The sequence below is a fragment of the Larus michahellis genome, chromosome 6, assembly GCF_964199755.1.
Source record: "Larus michahellis chromosome 6, bLarMic1.1, whole genome shotgun sequence".
Taxonomy (NCBI): domain Eukaryota; kingdom Metazoa; phylum Chordata; class Aves; order Charadriiformes; family Laridae; genus Larus; species Larus michahellis.
The window spans coordinates 10,952,216-10,969,923 of NC_133901.1; the positions used below are offsets into that span (position 1 = coordinate 10,952,216).

General features: G+C 40.2%; 1 protein-coding gene across 4 annotated transcripts in view; it reads right to left on the bottom strand.

Annotated features, from left to right (window-relative positions):
* The window catches only part of WDR33 (WD repeat domain 33), a 71,379-nt gene that overhangs the window by 19,707 nt on the left and 33,964 nt on the right, over positions 1–17,708 (bottom strand). Inside the window, exons 8-9 of one of the 4 annotated variants that reach the window (XM_074592448.1) lie at positions 8,511–8,590; positions 7,196–7,689 (exon numbers count right to left, since the gene is read on the bottom strand). In XM_074592448.1, coding sequence (XP_074448549.1) covers positions 8,535–8,590 — 56 coding nt within the window. In that variant the 3' untranslated portion in view covers positions 7,196–7,689; positions 8,511–8,534. Of the gene's footprint in view, positions 1–361; positions 489–7,195; positions 7,690–8,510; positions 8,591–9,705; positions 12,341–17,167; positions 17,191–17,708 lie in introns of those variants that run through there. The other 3 variants (XM_074592452.1, XM_074592449.1, XM_074592450.1) reach the window with 3 other exon arrangements.

Genomic DNA, 17,708 nt, shown 5'->3' on the forward strand with positions numbered 1-17,708 from the left:
TAAGGAATTCTTCATCAGCCACATGAAACATCTCATCTCTGTTTCCATATCTCAGTTCTGTTCTCCAATTGAGAAATGTGTGACTAGGAGGTCTATGGGAAGGACAAAGTAAATTTAAATAAGGAATATTAAAGTCACAAGTATAGACTTGATTTCATCTAACCTCTAGATTGTCTGGCACAGCTAAGGACCTGGCTTTATATTTGAAACAATTGTGTACGGTGAAAAGATGTGAGGCAAAAAAGCTAAGAAGGGAATTACAATAAATTTGAAATACTATTTCATGAAATATTTCATGAAATATTATTTCATGAACTTAGCTTGTATTTGAGCAAATCAAAGTCCGTGGGCAAGAACTTACAGTGTGGCAAGGCTCTGGCCAGTCTTTGGATCCCAAAACTTGATGGGCTGTTGGCTATCTTTACTTCCCGATACAACTAACCCTTTTGTTGGATGCCAGTCAACACATTTCACATCTGCTCCATGCCCTGTGCGGAAGATAAAAATTGCTCATATTGAGATTTCACAGACACTGAAAAGAAAAATTAAAGGGTGCACACCTTATAACTGTAACATAAAACTGAACGAAAAACGTCACACAGCACAGGTCACAAAACATAAAAATCAAACTAAATGCAAAGTTTTACGAGTTATTTAGGTTGCGTTCCTTCCCGCTAATCACTGGGAGTGAGTTCTCTTGGGATTACGCCCTCAAACCAAGCTCACTTCACCAACATGAAAATCCTTTTAAGAAGTTTCTGCTCAAAGCAGTACTTTTCTTTAGGCTTTGGCCCTATACTATTATCCAGTATTTCAAATGTGACACTGACGAAGCATTCGTATGGACGCAGTACAGGAAATGACACTGTGACACTTCGCTTTCTGCGAAATATTGTAGAAACAGAAGGCAAATACATATTTGTTCCTATAATACCAGTACGACCCTTTTGCTCTCCTGTCAGAAAATAAGCAAAGAAATGAAATGATGCATCTGGAAACTCTGCATATGATGAAAAGAAATCTTATGAGATGTAACCTCTTACCAGGTCAGAGGGATTCGGATTTTTCTAACGCTCAAGAGTTAGGAGAGGGAAAAAAAAAAACCTCGTGATATCATTTCATTTTAAACAGGCTGATTGATCTTGACAGATAAATCAGCGCTGCTCAGGTGATCAAAAATCTGTCAAGAAGAAATGCCTGTTCCTGCTACTCAGCAAAATGAGGTTTCTGAGCTGAGCTACAGGGATTTAGAGAAGGAATAACGAACGATAATTTCTTTCTCCAATCCCTCTCCATGCCAGCCCACTTCAAGGGAAAGCTGACAGCAATAGTCAAAGCCAGAAAATGAGGCAGCGTGCAGTAAATCAAGAAAAAAAAAAAAAAAGGCAAGATGAGGAAGGGTGGGCTGTCTGCAACATAAAGGCACTGGATTATACAATGGTACGTCAGAACAGTAGCGTGTTCCAGGAAAGACAAAGGGTTCCCATCAAAGTCAGACGGCTCCCACAGGCACTGCTTCACTACGTAGTGGAACACATACCTTCAAGCAGCCTCAGTTCGACAAGACATTAAAAATTAATATCTATGAAGCCAGAGAAAAATCAAATTAGAATAGGCAATACAACTTCTGTCTTAAAATAAAAGCATAATGTTAACACACAGATGACTCTCTCCATCAAACGAGCGCAACTTTCCTCTTCTCCAGAGGAAAGGCCGGACAGGGAAAAGATTCCTGACCTGAGAAGAAAGGAGTACCGCTTTGGTGAGTGCACAGGGAACACTGTAAGGGCTGACTGCCGATACGGATGAAGGAACCCAACGCTCCTCCCACAGCCACAGCAGGCAGAACTGCTTTTGGAACACGCCGGGTCCTGGGGACGAGGAGCAGGATCCTCAGGTTTCAAAGACGACAAATGTGCTCAGAAGGGACAGCTCTGGGGTCTGTCCTGCCAACGGAGGGGCACCTCGAGATGCTATCGTTTCCCTCCTCTGGCTCTTCCGATGCAGAAAGAGATGAAAGGCACCGTCTGTCTGCCTTTGCTCTGACTCAGTCTCTCTCTCCGGCACACGAAGCTGAACTCTGAGCCTCCCTGTGTTTACTTGGGAGGAAGGATTTGGCCAGCAGCAAGAGGAAAAACAATCTCCCTCCACAGTGGAAGGAAATTCACTGCAGATTTTCAGCTGATGATGTTCTGTAGGTACATGCCATCCTGCAGCCCCCAGGGAAAGACAGGGGATTTTAGTTCAAAGGCAACAATATGCCCTTATAAAGAAACATTCCATTAGTTAATAACCGGTTGAACTGTATGGAAGTGTGTTCAGAGTAGAATGCTCAAGTGCTATCATAAATATTAAAAAACCAAAGCCCAGCAAAACTGTAAAAAAAGAACCCCTACCCACAGGGACGGGAATTGCATTGGCCTTGCTGTTCCTGGAATAAAGACAATTAGTGAGGGAAGAAGCCAAGAGACAACAGGCTACTCGGTTTGGTGGGTAAGACTGCATCCAGGGAACCAGTTCTGCTGGTGAAAGAAGGCCTTCCCTGGGTGACACCTCCTCCCGCGAAAGGCCTGACCGAAGCTTTTCCTTCAAGACCTGACCTGAGCGAAACCAGACCAAATACGTACCCCTGAGGGGGAAAAAGGCTCAGAGTGAGCAACCCAGGTCAAGTTCAGAGCCACGCTCCGCAACACAGCAACCGGAGTGTCCATCCTCTGAAAGTCTCCAGAAGGGAGCGACGGTGACGGGACAGCACCGGATGGGTGGGACTGGTGGCCTTCTCGGAAGCCAGGTTAGATAGTCACTACACAGTAGCCCCAGACCCCAGAACACTCAAAGGCAGTAAAAGATGCCAGAACACTCAGAGCTCATAACCAGAGCAGATAAATCACTAGCTATTTATCAGCAGGCTATCAGCAGCAGCGCATTACAACTGACCACTGGGATCAGAAGAAACTTATCGTATTTAAAAACAAGACCATTATAAAGACAGAGAACTGGCATTTCCTGCGGAGAGTCATCTTTGAACCAGCGTGCTCTGCACTACGGCAATCGCGGGGGGAGCTGGGAGCCTCCTTTGTCCTCTCATCAAAATGATCCCTCTTGCTCTTGAGAGGTACCTCTTAGACCAAGTTCTGCACTAAATGGGATCACCATATACACTTAGCTAAAGGTTCCTAACGCAATAAAGCTTTCTCAAGAGAAAAATTCTTTCCTACAACAAATATGCTTTAAATAAACTATTCCCAAGGGACAAACTAACTCAGAAGAATTACCTAAGATAACCCAACAGCATCATCTCATCAGGCCTCTTTAAATTTCTCTTGTTTTTAATTGGAGCGATTGACACTGTGTATTGCTTTTCCTTCTCTCTGTGGACAGTCGTACATACTACCATCTGTGATGAGACAGATGATGCAGAAAATACATTTACAATGAAACTCCAAAGAAAAAGCAGCACGGTGGATTTGACTTGGTAGTTGTTTCCAGTTCCTAGTCCTGGGCCAAGACCCGGGAATTGGGCTCTCCTCTGGTACAGAACCCCTGCCACCAAGCACGACGCTCGGAAAACCTTAATTCATGCAAATCTCCATAGTTTGCATTCCTTATTTGCTAACTCTAAACAGCTTTTGCTCGGCAATCTGAAGGTAAAGATTTCCAATAAACTAAACTGGTTTAAAATCATGAGTTAATGTCCGAGCACAAAACAATACCCTAAAACGCTTGTCGGTTTTATTTACAACTTTCTCTAACCTGAGAAATAAAAGAAGAAACAAATAATAAAAAAAAATAAATTAAAAACAAGCATATGTGTATTCTTTAAAAAGCTCAAATACAAAAGTATTTGACTAATAATATGCAGAATAAATTTTTGAACTGGGTGGCTGTCGTCATACCCCCATTAATTAGAAGACTGATCGTTAATACCTCTAGCCAGCTGAAGGGTTGTTCTTTAAAAGACACTCAACAGAAATTCTGGCTGGTGAAAGGCATCACAAGCCATCATAAGATTTGTGTCTAATTGTGTTTGATGAAATCCAGCATGTCACAAGTCTAGAAAAGTACACAAATGAAGGACTTGATTTCCCTCCCCCCCCCCCCCCCTAATTTCTGCATATATGACTTAGTGAATATAACATATGGTGTAAAAAAAAGTTGGTTTGGATCACTGTCTTTTTATTACTGTCTATAACATATCTATATATTTTATAACATAACTGCGTATAAGCTATCAATTATATACATCTCAGATTTATTGCTGTAGCTACATTTTTTTTCTGTTATGTCCCTTCCCCTAGGAATACGGCCCATTCTGAAGTCACATACAATGGAAAGAGGATTTTATAGATGATATTGTCCGATTTGTAGATGCGTCTCAGCAATTATTTCGGTATGTATACGCATACTGAGATGCCACTCTTAAGGCATTTTCTTGTACTTTAAAAAAGACACATGCTTCTCTAATGCTGTTTTCAACAGGGCGTAATTAGAGCTGTGTATCTTCCACTTGGTCAGACTCAAAGCCTTTTCACCACCACAAGTAATGTTCACCTTCCTGTAACCTGTACCCCAAAATAAAAGCACAGGCCCTTGGCGGGGGACTATTTCCAAGGGGTCTGCGAAGAGACATTGGGTCTTTGACCTGCAAGTCAAAGATGATGGAAAACCACCACGTTAGCAGTAAGATGTTCCAAGTTTTCTACATAATTCCCTTATACTTCGTTGGCTGCTTCCAGCCTTACTAGGCAAATTGGATTATTCTGCCCGTTCCATTTTTATGGAAGGCTTTAAAAACATTATCGGATGGTTACCCATTCCCCTGGCAATTCCCCGCTTCCGTGCAAAGCTCACTTAGGAACTGAATACCTCACACCTGCAAGAACCTAGGCACTGTTTTGCTAACACTGACCCGGTTCCAACAAGGGTAGGAATATATTTTAATTCCAGTAATGCAGTGTCCTTTGCCCCGTCACATTATGTGAACTCTTCTCCTCTCAGAAACTTTCCTATGGGCTCTTTCACCGCCTGTTCTCCACTCCGAGACTGAATACCGCAGAAACCCTCCCTCGGCAGATACACAGCACGCCCTCGCTTTTTAGTGTTAATGTGGGAGGCTGGGGAGTAAGAAATTAAGCTAAAAATTCTTTTCAGTCTGCAGTGGATTAAGAACAATGCCTCCCACCATACTTTCAGACCTCTGCCCCGTAAACTCAAGTTTTATTTTCCTTTATTTGCTCGCCGTCTCTTTCTAGCTCTCTGCTAGCTTATTAAACACGGTATTAAACTAAACAGAGACTGCTGGAATTTAACCCACCCACAGGGAATGTCTCCTCCACCATCAGCATTCCTCTAAACCAGCAGCAGAACAGAACATAATCAAGCCTTGTTTACAAATACCCCTTTTTTTTTTTAACAGTTCTATAATTATACTAAGTTTTCTTCCCAGACAAAAGCTCTTATAAGAGGAGAGTTTGTTTTTATCTTCTGTGAAATCAGAAGGTTAAAAACCAAAAATAATAATCAGTAAACACTAATGAAACAGGTGTATGGGAAAAAAAAAACGTGATTTCTCCCTGAGATAACCCAGAACAGGTGTTCAGCCCCCAAAACTTGTTTCCCATAAGCAAGGTTAGAATTTGCACGTGCTAGTCCCAACAGAACTTACGCCACTCCGCGCACAGTTCGAATGCTACAAAGCCTTGAAACTCTAGCAAAAAACCTGTTTGAGCTTAATGCTGTTTGTGTGCTTGCGCAGCTCACGTAGCGGCAAACGCACCACAAAGAATCATGGAAAAAAAAATCTTGTTACCAGTAACGGCATGTAGCAATCTGAATTCTTTACGTCTGTTGGAATTCAATGACGACCCCTCTGTAAGGGCTTACAGGAAGGGGAATAAATGCAGCCGGGTCCCAGCCTATGTGGGAGCTGGGTCATGAAGGGTTCAGCCTTTAACTAACGGGACTACTCACGTGTTCAGCTTAAAGAGAACGTTTAAATTCTTCAGTGAGGTAGAATGCTGAGCGCCTTCCAAACCTGAGGTGCGTTGCTTTGAACAGAAGCAAAAAAATTACACAACTGAAAGTGTCTATCTACTCTCTTAGATTTGTGGTGTCAGGTTTTGTTGTTTGGCTTTTTTTTTTTTTAATCATTATGTTCATGCTCGAGCCTCCAAACACTATAGAGACACCTTTCCTTTTAGACATATTTGTTGTTTCCTATCTCCTGTAATTATTTTTCAGCACTATCACTCCCCACGCCCAATCACGTTATTTCCTGTATGTGCTGTAGAACACAGAGACAAAGCAAGTTTTGACAGCAGGTTGTGCAACAGCAGAGTAACAGGACCCGCACCTGCAACAGGCCAAGAGCTGTTTAACACCCCCTTGAAGTGAGAACTAGATGAAAATCACCTCAGCACGCACGTTTCACAACTTCTAATCGTTAAGACATAGTTAAGTCATATCTAGAGTGATCACAGATAATTACCAACACAAGGTTATTTTCGTATGAAAAATATTCCAATGTTTTCACCAATTTTGCTTAATCAGTGTCCAGATTTTCCAACTTACCACCACTTTCATGCACTTAATCAAAAAAACCTAAGTATAACATTAAGTGCATCTCTGCCACAGAGAGTTCACCTATGTGATGATGCTTTAAAACACAGCACAATGCGTAGTGCCATACAGTAGTCATTATTTCTAATTAACGAGTCATTTTTAATCTTAAACAGAAAGCCATCAGGCAGCTCAGAGCTAGCTCAAGAGAAATAACAGGAAAAATAGGGCAGAAAGTATAAAAGGGGAAGATGCATCACCTTAAAACTGTCCAACACCTTCTTATTCAATATATAGATAGATAGATATGTGCTAGTGGTTGGCAGTAACGGCAGCTGAATTCAAGGACAAAAGCAGGTTTTTATCACAGTTAGAGTTAAATTATTTATGGAAAGCAGCTGGATTCTACTTTGCACAGTTATCTATTAAAAGTCTCGTGGTGTATTACTTTTAATTCCTTTGCAGGTATTCATCAGAGAATTAAGAGGGCTTTTTTAAATTGCAAAAGGTAGAATTTTTATTTATTTATTTATTTTATTTAGCTGGTTACATTATCTGTAAAGCAGCTGGGACCAGCTGTTCTTTTCTGTTCAAAAATTAGCCAGCCTACTTGGAAAGCAGCAACACACTTGCTTTTCATTGACAGAAAATATTTATTTACAATGGCATTTACAGTTATTATATTAAAAATAAGCGTTGTACAAGAAACATTAAAAATGAACAGCAACGGTCAGAAAACTTCTCATGCTTCATAACATAAGCAGCTGACAGGAGCCAAAAACCCCCGCTCTCTCAGAGAAAAACTGCCTGGTAATTTTCTGTTCCTTGTTTTCTGCAAGAGCTTGCGCTGCCTCTAATGAGCGTTTACTGCCTTAAGCCATCAGACGAGACTGATCTCCAGTCTAATGCAGCTCGGTAATTGCTAAATAATTCCGTATAGAAAAGGGGAGAGAACAGCCGTGTCAAGGAATAGAGCAACTTTCTCCAAGGGAAGAAATAGCGCAAATTGAAAGATGAGAAATTCAATGATTTTATCAATCAGTAGTCTGCAGTTCCCACAGATTTGTGGCTTTATGTATGGGTACAGAATCAGCTTGCTGGGCAGCACGGTTGTGGGGTTTTTTTGTAAAACTAAAAAAACAAACGAACAAAAAATAATGTGAAAGCTCACACTTTTCGGGATAAGATGTTCTCAGTCAAGTCCTCCAAACATGAACTGAACAGGTGTTTTGGAGTCTGCTCAAAGCCTGTACCACCAACTATTTTTTTTTTTTAAAACAAAAGATGAATCTGATTAGAATGTCAAACCATTTGGAGCCTCACAATGACAGTTTAGCTCAAAAGTAACTACTCAGAGCAGACGCCTGCGTTTTATGAATCGAGAACAAAGTGGGGCACGTGTTAAAAACTGCTGCCTGAAGCTCAGCTTCTCCTAAGTGTTGTGGTTTTAAGATGCACTTAAGATCCCAGAGTAGCTTCAGTGAGGTTTTGGTTTTTTTAAACACATACTTAAGAAACTACTTTTATTCACTAATTATTGGAAATGTTGACTGCTGCATTCACTCACTGCCATCAAGGTGTCAAAATCCCCAGCCTTTCCACCTGCAGACTTTTGTCAAGTCTTTGCTTCTCACGCCTGTGAGACACACCACAAAGCCAAGCCAGACAAAGTTTGATATTTTTACTGAATACTGCAGTAAGTAATGGAAGAAGGAATGTCAAAAAAAAAAAAGAAAAAAGAAGTAATCATAATGTCAGTCAAGGTTGTAAGCTGTAGAATTGGAATATTTAGCTCCCAACTCAGGGAAGAGAAACAAATACTTCCAGAAAAGCTAAGAGTAACCATCATTAATCATTTTTCTGTATTTATTTCCTTTAACATCCTGTTAGATGTTCATTAAAATTCTGCTGACAATTATGGCCATAGCAAGAGAAAAGCATAGTCCAAATACCTAGTTTAGAGGTCAATCCAAGCTTCAAACCACACCTGGCCACAGGAGCAGACACCACTCTCCGCACTCAATGCTAAAACCTAAGAAAAAAATTTAGTGGATCCCAGCAAAAAGAAGTTACAAGAAGTCTTTTACTTGTCTGTAACTTGATACACCCTTACTCCCAAGTGAACCCGAATCTTTTAATAAAAACACCCAACACAGAAGGACTACCGAGATCTTTCATTCAACTTGGTCTTCCTTCATTGAAAGAATAGGTTTCGATGTGTTTTTATGGCTGAGACTACAGGGCAGGAGCCTACTCTTTTACATCCCATTGACAGGAGAGATGCTATTGACTCTCTTCTCCATCAGGCAAGTTAATTACTTTTTGAAACAGCCACGTTCATCTGGCCAGCCCCAGAAGAACACTCGTCCAGCCAGATCCTCACCTTCAGGGACAGCAAGTTTACAGGAAAATTGTTGTCCTCCTTGCCAACCAAAAAACCCACATGAGCTAATTTTGATAACCAGTTTACCAATACAGAGCATCCCATGAGTATGAGCCCATTACCACCTTAAGCAAAGAACTAAAGAGTTTAGGTATAGAGAAGTTAGAAATACTATTTTCTTTGGTTGTAGGGCAAACACTGCATGAGCACCTGCTCTTGGTGGTAAGCGAACAGCAGTTGCGTGAGGGGTGGGATGGGAAGGATAAGAGAGTTTAATCAAACTTTGTATAGACTCTAGGAAAAGATTTGTGTCAGCCAGACAATTAGCAAATACGAGAGATCCAAGAAAGGATATGGAGATTGAGGCCATTAAAATTGCTCTTTGCGTTTTACGAAACCAGCAAGATTGAGCAAACCAGGGAAGAGCAGGCCTGCTGAAGTAAAGCGGTGGCAGAAAGCAGAGCACACAGCATGGGTCTAAGCTTCCAAGCACAACTCTCTCTCTGCAGAGGGGAGGCTGAGCAGGCTGGGGAATGTTCATCTCAAGCATAAGGGACCAATTTTCAAGCAACTGAAATAGGAAAGGGCTGTAAGTCATGAGAACAGACAGAAACACACGTGACGAGCAGAGTGACCATGAACTACATCAGGAAAAACAACAAACCCAGCATGTAATAAATATCATATGGTGGCTTACAAACGTGTCTGATCTAGAGGTGATGGCAGGGCTAATGAGAAGAAACACCGCAAAATTGAAAAAAAATAATTCAGTACAAAATTGTAATTAAAATGCAGGAGCAAAACAATGATTTGAACAGTGCTACAGAAACAGAGATAATACCTTCCATTGAAATTTCAGTCAAGCAGCAAAGAAAAGCTGAGCTCAGGCGAGAGACAGAATCAAGGAATGTTTTATCATGCTCTTACTTCAAACTTCTGCACCACCAGTACTCTTATTTCCTCCTATTTTCCTATGATTTCCTGCATCACCACCACCACATCTGTGGACTCACTCCCCTCTCCTGCCACCTATTAATTCTGAAATTTAAGAAAATGTATTCCTCTCAGATTTAAAGATAGTACTAGAGTCCCTACTGAAGCAGAAGAACCCAAATATTTCTATTTCTGCTTCAATTCTAAAAATAGGCACCCTATTAAGCAACTGCTTTGTAGAGCGTGGCCGTACAAATATCTATGAAGCTCTCCAAAATACCATGCATCCCCATGTATCATTTTAAATTCCATAAGCACGTGAATGGATCAAATAGTAAAGCTCTTCCCACATGATCGAACAGAGAGACAGGGAAAAAGATGGTGTTGAAAACTTACCAGGGATTTTGTGCGATAAAACCTAACAAAGAAAGGGAGAGAAGTCAACAGGAAGAAATGGGATAAAACCAATCCAAAGAGTACTTAAATAACTCAGATATATCAAAACAAGGGGAAAAAAACGATGGAGAAGATGTAAGAGATGACATACGTGATTATGAGAGGAAAGGCAAAGGGACCCATCACCAGTTTAAGTGGGGTTCCAAACAAAAAATGCCGTTCTCAGATTCATTTACTAATGTGAGAAGCGGATGTGAACAAAACAAGAAGCATTTCATTCATTTCATTTAAAGTGCAGGGGGAAAAAAAATTAATTTCTTCCTCAGGTTAAAAAAAAAAAATAGGTGTGAAACAGGTTTCCTATGACAACACATTAATGGTCTGTTCTGTCAAGGTCAGAGTAGAGGACACAAGAATTAATCCGAGCCCACCACACCACGGGTAGACCCAATACTTATGTGAGCCCTGTGCTTCTTGAAATGACTGCCAGTTACATTTTTCCACTGCTGACTTTAAAGTGATTAAAAAGAAAACTAATACAAATATTGTACCGGCATTTAAATGCGGTCTTTCCCTCTGTGATGCAGTCCATGACTGAATTTGTATTTGGATCTACAGGTGCGTGCGCTCAGTAGCGTATCACAAATTCCCAAAATAAGAATAAAGTGAGGATGCAGAGGTTTGCAGGAAAGCACCCCAAGAGCGTGCTGCAAGTGTAACTGCAGCGTACGTTCTCATGAATTAAGCGAAACTCTAAACGGGGAGGAAAGAAAATGTTGATTAGAACAGGAAAATTTTCTCCCTAGAAGCAGAAAAATCTTTAATTCAAATGCCGCATCTAGCCCTGAAGCAAGTAACTCATGGATGTTATTGCATACCCCTCCGTGTTAGCACCAGAAGCATTGTCTAATATTTCAAAATGAAAATTTTCCAATTAAAGGACAGACTGTAACTTTGTTAGTCAAAGTTAAAGTTCTTATACAAAGTTACAAAGTCCTCTTACACTCCCAGAGAAAAAAAAGTTACTCTAAAATACTTTTTGAACTCTACAATAAAGTTTTTAAAAAAATTTTTTTTAAAGTTTATACAAAATCCTACAAAATATGTAAAGCCCAAATTCTAGAAAATACATAAAAAGCCAAATGACATGGACAAGAGAATCCAAGATAGAGAATGGCCATCTATTCGTATGTGCAGCAGCAGCAGCACATTTCAGACCATCTCCTCAGCAACGCCAGGAAAAAACTTCTACGTTTTTCTGAAACAATGATCTTGCCTGCAGTATTTTAACTCAAGCCTTCCTTGTTACAAGACTAGCACAGAAGCAGTAATATTACTACCAGAGGTTTTAATCACCACTATTCTGGAAATAAAATTTAAAAACATAGACAAGTTAATCTATGGGAATTTTTTCTTTTTCCTGGGTTTTGGAGCATTCGTTACATGAAACCACCACCACAAAAGACACCTGCTAAATGTCAATTGTGCAAAATCACCTGCAGCTGTGTAAAAAAAAAAAGTGGGCTCAAACCACCAAAAGAAAATGCCAACTCGATAATCAATTTAAAACAACAGGTAAAAGAGAACAAGTGTTTACTGGGCAGGTGTGACTCGGAAAGCAGCTCTTTCCTCAGGAAACTTCAGATTCCTCTGAGTGCTTTCTGGAGCAGCTTTTAAAGCTTTTCATCTTACACACAGCAAAAGGAAAGGAAATATAAAATATCTTCCCAGTCTCGGAAATGTAGAAACCAGTCCACGTGGTAACAACGAACTGGGTCCATATATGAATCCACTGAGAAAGGAGACAAAAGCTAAAAAGCAGTGCTTTTCGGAAAATGGCCTATGTTTGCAAAATACCAGGAAGAACAAGTGGGTTAGGCACATAAATAGCGAGGGAAAAGTCATCACCAGTCAAAGGCTGCTATCCTGACCCTCGAGTGGAACGAACTGCTCCGTGCTCTTCAAATAAAGCCCCTTGTATAACGCTGTCTGTGCTGTGCAGCAATAGCTAAGCTGACGAATGGAAAGCCGCTGTATTTCTCTTCTAGGAAGCTGGGCTTCGGAAATCTTCTGTAAAATAAAATTACTGATAAATTGAGTCAGTGACCATGGGAGAGGTAGTAAAGTCCCCTCTTGACTTGCACAGGTAAATCCCCACACGTAGTCTCATTCAAATAGTAACGGAAGCAGAGACCAAAAAAAGATGACTTCCATGAAAGACGATGGCATCGTTTCTGTTTCAGAAAAGGCTATGTAAGAGCATGCCATTGCTACCCAAGCAACCACCGAGGAAACTAAAAAAACAGAAATACATTTCTTGGCAGAATGATGCAAGATAACAGCTCGGCCAAATTTACATTTTAATTTGTAATATTTTTGTTAAAACAGCAGCCCTGTATTTGGGAGCAAAGTGCATTTTTAACCTTAAGAAGGTAACAAAAAAAAAAAGGAAGCTTTAACAGGTATAATCCCATGTCAACAGTTTATTTTCAGTGCAAGTTAAAATACAGTTATTGCTTTGGTACACAGAATACACCTTCATTAGACTGGTCTCTCTTTTTGGAGTACATATTCCCCTGTGAATTACCTGCTGCTAGGAGATGCAGTTTTACAAGCGTCAATGTGTCATGGACGTGCTCAACCGCGACAATGAGCGCTACGTCGGAGGAAGAGGCACAGCGGGCTGAGAGCAACCTGGTTTTAAGAACAACGGGTTCTTCGTCTATCGGAGCGTTAATCGCTTGTACTCCCCATCAGCAGTGCCCTGACCTCCTCGAGACGGCACATCAATGAGGCCGGCTGTGCCTTTGCATCAGCGCGTATTTCACAGAAAAGAAAAACACGGGGGTTTTAAGTCCTTTTACACGGCGTCTACAGAGAGATGCACTATGCGTGATGGATACAGTCGCTGGCAAAACATGCAGCAAAGCCCGTTATTCCTGCTAGCGGGTACAAACAAGTAAACTTTTTCTAAAGTTATAGTAGTCTTTAAATAAAAGCCTGATCTATCTATCTATCATACAGCTTTATGAAAAAGTCTTTTCTACTGTTGACTGAATGAAGAAAAGCTCTTTTTTTTTGTGACAGAGAGATTTTCTAGAAGATTAATTCAATTTACCACCTTTCGCTACCGGATAATTATTCAGACTGATTGGAACTGGAATTATCACACAACATCTGGTCAGTAGAACTCGTTACCCAAATCAGCAGGGTTACCAGTTGCTACCATGCGGATGTCCAACTCACAGTCACTGGCATCAAAGAGCCACAGACTGCAATACACTGAAAAATTAATTCACTTTTCACTCCTAAGCTCCCGTCCCCCTTTCTGTGAAAGGATGGCAAAGAGGAGACACGCCAGGAAAAACATTCTGATATTCTTCACATCTAGTAAATGCAGCACTGATTTCTAAGATTTTTAATATGGTGCTTCAAATTAGAAGCAAAATTAAATTCTAATTAACGTTCCCCAAGTTGTTCAAGTATCACTACTAAACTACGTTTGCTAGATACTTGTGATGATTGCTGCTTTAACAAATCCTTCCAGGTATTTTTCAGAAAAACCTGTCTCACGCCTATTCCTTACTTGCATTTTGGTGTCTTGCGAAAGCAGAAGTTAAAAATTTAAGTTATTTAAATACCAGCATTCTATTGGAAGGAAAGTTACTAATTTGGTCAATAAAATGTTTTGCAATGGGTTAACGACAACTTCTGGTATTTCTAGTAAATAGTCTCTGTGGGATAAAACCCCATTATTTAGAATTTCAGTGAAGTGCTATGGCGTGCGACGTGTTGCAGTGGTGATACCTGATGTGACAGCTCTGCAGAAACTAAAGCAACTGCAACCATCGTGCAGAACACAACACAGACAGGTTCCAGTGCCAGGATTTCCGCATCCAAACTTACTAGGAACAGACATCCTCATGGTGAAATCGCAGACTGAAACGTACATAGGAAGCGCTCCTGAGCAGAAAGAGTGGATATTCCTTGCAGAATTCCGTGAAGCACGCAGCATGTGAAGAAGCCTCTGAGCAAGCAGGGTATTTTTTTCTTTTTCCAGACAGGAAGCAGCAGTTACACCTCTACAAAAATGGCTGGCAAGACTGCACCTGCTATTTAAAGCCTCCACCATTCCAGCTTTATCGTGTGAGCACAGAAATTCTAAAGTTTAATGCTAGCATTAAAATTTCTGGTTGCATTTTTATAAAAGTCCTGTTTTGTCAGCAAAAGCCATACATACTACAGAAATGACAAGTCTCACATGCTTTATGTAGGTGATTGGAATGATCATTTCCCCCCCACATTCCTTTGGAAGCAAAGAATACTCCTGATAAGCTGGGGAGAGCGTGAAAGAGAGAACCTACCTTTGCTCAAAGATCTCCAGAATACAACTGCAGAGTATAAATCAATTTAATATAGTAAAAGAATCGTCTAAGTGAATTTAGCTTTTTATGTTCCTAGTCTTAATACCATACGCTTACTTGTCAAGTCTCTGAAGAACAGGGACTTCCAAAAGGAGAACGGCGGTCCGCAGAAATCCATGTTCGTCAATATTATCAGTATTCCTAATCACTAGATTCAGAAAACTAGCCAAGAGAATAATGATTTTGAGAATATGTGCATTGCCAAAGAGAAAACTCCTTAGAAATTCATTTGAAGCAGGTGGAGTTCCTGCTAGGGAACTGTCTGAAGGATTTAAGAGCACAAAGCAAGATCTGTAGGGAAACGAAATCTTACTATCCAAGCGTACCAGCTGACCTAAAACAAGCAAGTTTGTGTCCTTAAGATTGGCTGGTGTGGCTTTTAAAAAAACAAAACAAAAAATCCCAACCCTTTTTTCTAACTAAATCAGCTGGTCTAATCAAAAACCTTCTTTAAGCCTAGGAGCTATGCATGGGTAAGAAAGAGCAGAAGGAAATAAAGAAAAGGCAGGGTTCTCCTGGCCCAGGCAGCATGCCGAGCTGCAGACCCGCACAGCCTTGAGAAAACCGAGACCTCCCGCTACCAGCCTGGAGCTCCTGTAACCACGCTATACACAGCACGGCTGATAGCCGGCCAGGCAGCGTCTGCCGCATGCGACTCTCCCTTGCTACTGATTAACTGCAATTCAGAAGGGGGAATTCTGTCTACAGACTGTGAAATGTGTTGTGATTCCTTTCTAAACTCACCTGTAGTAGAAACACCAGAACAAACGTGGCTTGGACTTTTCAAGTGCTTGAGAAGTAGCACGTTTCAAGAGAAAGCAACTTCTGATTTTTTCTTTTTTTTAACTTTAAGATAATTGCAGTATCAAACTTATATTTAATATTGTGCAGTCTTCTGTTAATATGCTTAAACTTGAAACTTAATTAAATAATTTGGTTTTAGACACAAAAGTCAGTCAAGACCTGGCATAGGTGTGGGCATCAACAACACAGACCAGCTTTTGCTTGAAAAAAAGAAACAAAAAAAAACCCCACAAACAAACTCTTAATACTCATTTCATTCAGAAAAAAAGGCCAATGTTTACAACCACACTGGGTCTCCTCATGGCAGCTTTGGAGAAACATGACCTAAAGAAATGCACCTTAGAGAACAGTAATGGCAAAGCAGACAGGCAAACTGAGGCTGCTTCAGTTTAGGGAGTAAAGCAGTTACCTAAATTACTTTTTTATTTTAGAACAAGTATTTCCAATCTATTTAAATTGTGTGCGTGCTTTAGAGCTTTACAACACTGCCCGCACACTCTATTTCAGGACTGCATAATTTTGAAACAAACAAGAAAGCAGCAAACTAACATTAGGTCCATAAAATATTCCACTGGGTACCATTAAAGAGGCTGTGTACTTACAGAAATGGACTAAAATTACATATGCATATATATGTATATTTTTATGTCTTTAGATATTGTTTTACCTCAGTTATTCCATAATTGGAAGGAGCTCCGAAGACGCTGACAGCACGCTATCACATCTTCCACCTTATTTACAACAAATTTTCATTGCTTGTAGGAGGGCTCTAAGCAATACTTAAACTTCAGGAATGATTAAGCTGAACACACTATTAATCACTATGGAATGATCAAACATCTATCATCTCTGGATGAAGTTCCACTAAACATGGATAGCATGCATTTCCTCAGGCATGTTAAATGCTGGAAGAAAAACAAACTAAAAAAAATAATGAATTTTTGACACAGTCTTTTTGAACGTCAGCTCCTTATGTCACATATGCTGGTGTACAGCTGAAGGTAACTAAAAATTAAATCACCAGGATTTTTTCGTCCTTTGTCTCCCCTTTGGCAAAACAGGGGAATCTGGGACAAAACCACAGGTTAAGTCAGGTCGGAAGGAACCTCAGGACTCTTCTGTTCAACCTCCAGCTCAAAGCCACTGGGTCAGACCAGGCTGCTCACGGGTTTATCCGGTTTTATTTTGAAACCCGCCAAGGACAGAGACTGCACAATATCTGATATTAAGCAAAACTCCCACACTGCTCTACCGCACTAGCAGGAGAACGGCTAAGAAAATAAAACAAAAAAACCTGAAAATAAGACCCTCCGTCTTCCCAATCAAAATAGCATTTTAAATTTTCCACTGGACTAGAGAAGGAGATAAACTAAAATATTTTTCTGTTTTAGAACTGTTAACTTTACTGTCATACTTATTTTTCTAACTGCAACGTACCTGGAACATCAAATAAGTCTGAAATCAAACTTCTGGGGATTCCCATTAGACTTGTACTTAAGCGGGAAATCACTTACCTGTGAGTACCGTTTATACATCAACTGGTGCTATGTATCTCCAAATATTAAGGAATCATGAAAATTCTCGTTTCAAAGGAAAATGCTTCCCTTTCATCCGAAACTCTGTGCCCCATCTCAGGACAACTTTCTACCACAGAATGGGCCGAGGGGCTCATGGATTAAGCTCTTCATTGAGCTGAAAGAAGTTACTCGGATTTTTTTAATCTTTAAGCGGACTGATCATTTATAAAGCCAGGAAGAAACTCAACTTTTGATGAAAAATAGTTCTCAATGAGCATCAGGCCTTGTGTTAAGCAAGGAAGAATGCTGAAGTCTTGCTATGCAAATTCGCAGTCTAAGGACAGCAAATACTTATCAGAGCTACTCCTTCCTTAAATCTTTAACAGATGGACAAGAAAGCAGTCAACTATAAATGGAAGTTCCAATGTAGAAGTACTGTATAAATATTTAGACTTGATTTTCCCTAACACATAATAATAGTAATAATAGACTGGGTCCTGAGCTACATTTTGTCATCATTTCATCCTACTCTTTGTTTGAGGGCTAAAATAGCTACAGTTAAGCTCCTGATTTACCAGGTGTTATGACTCTTTTTAGAGGAAGGTTTTTTTAAAGTTATGTAAGTTTAAAAATTAAGATTTTAATATAACATTTAAAGTATGTTCACGGTCCATCATTCTAAACAAAAAGGCA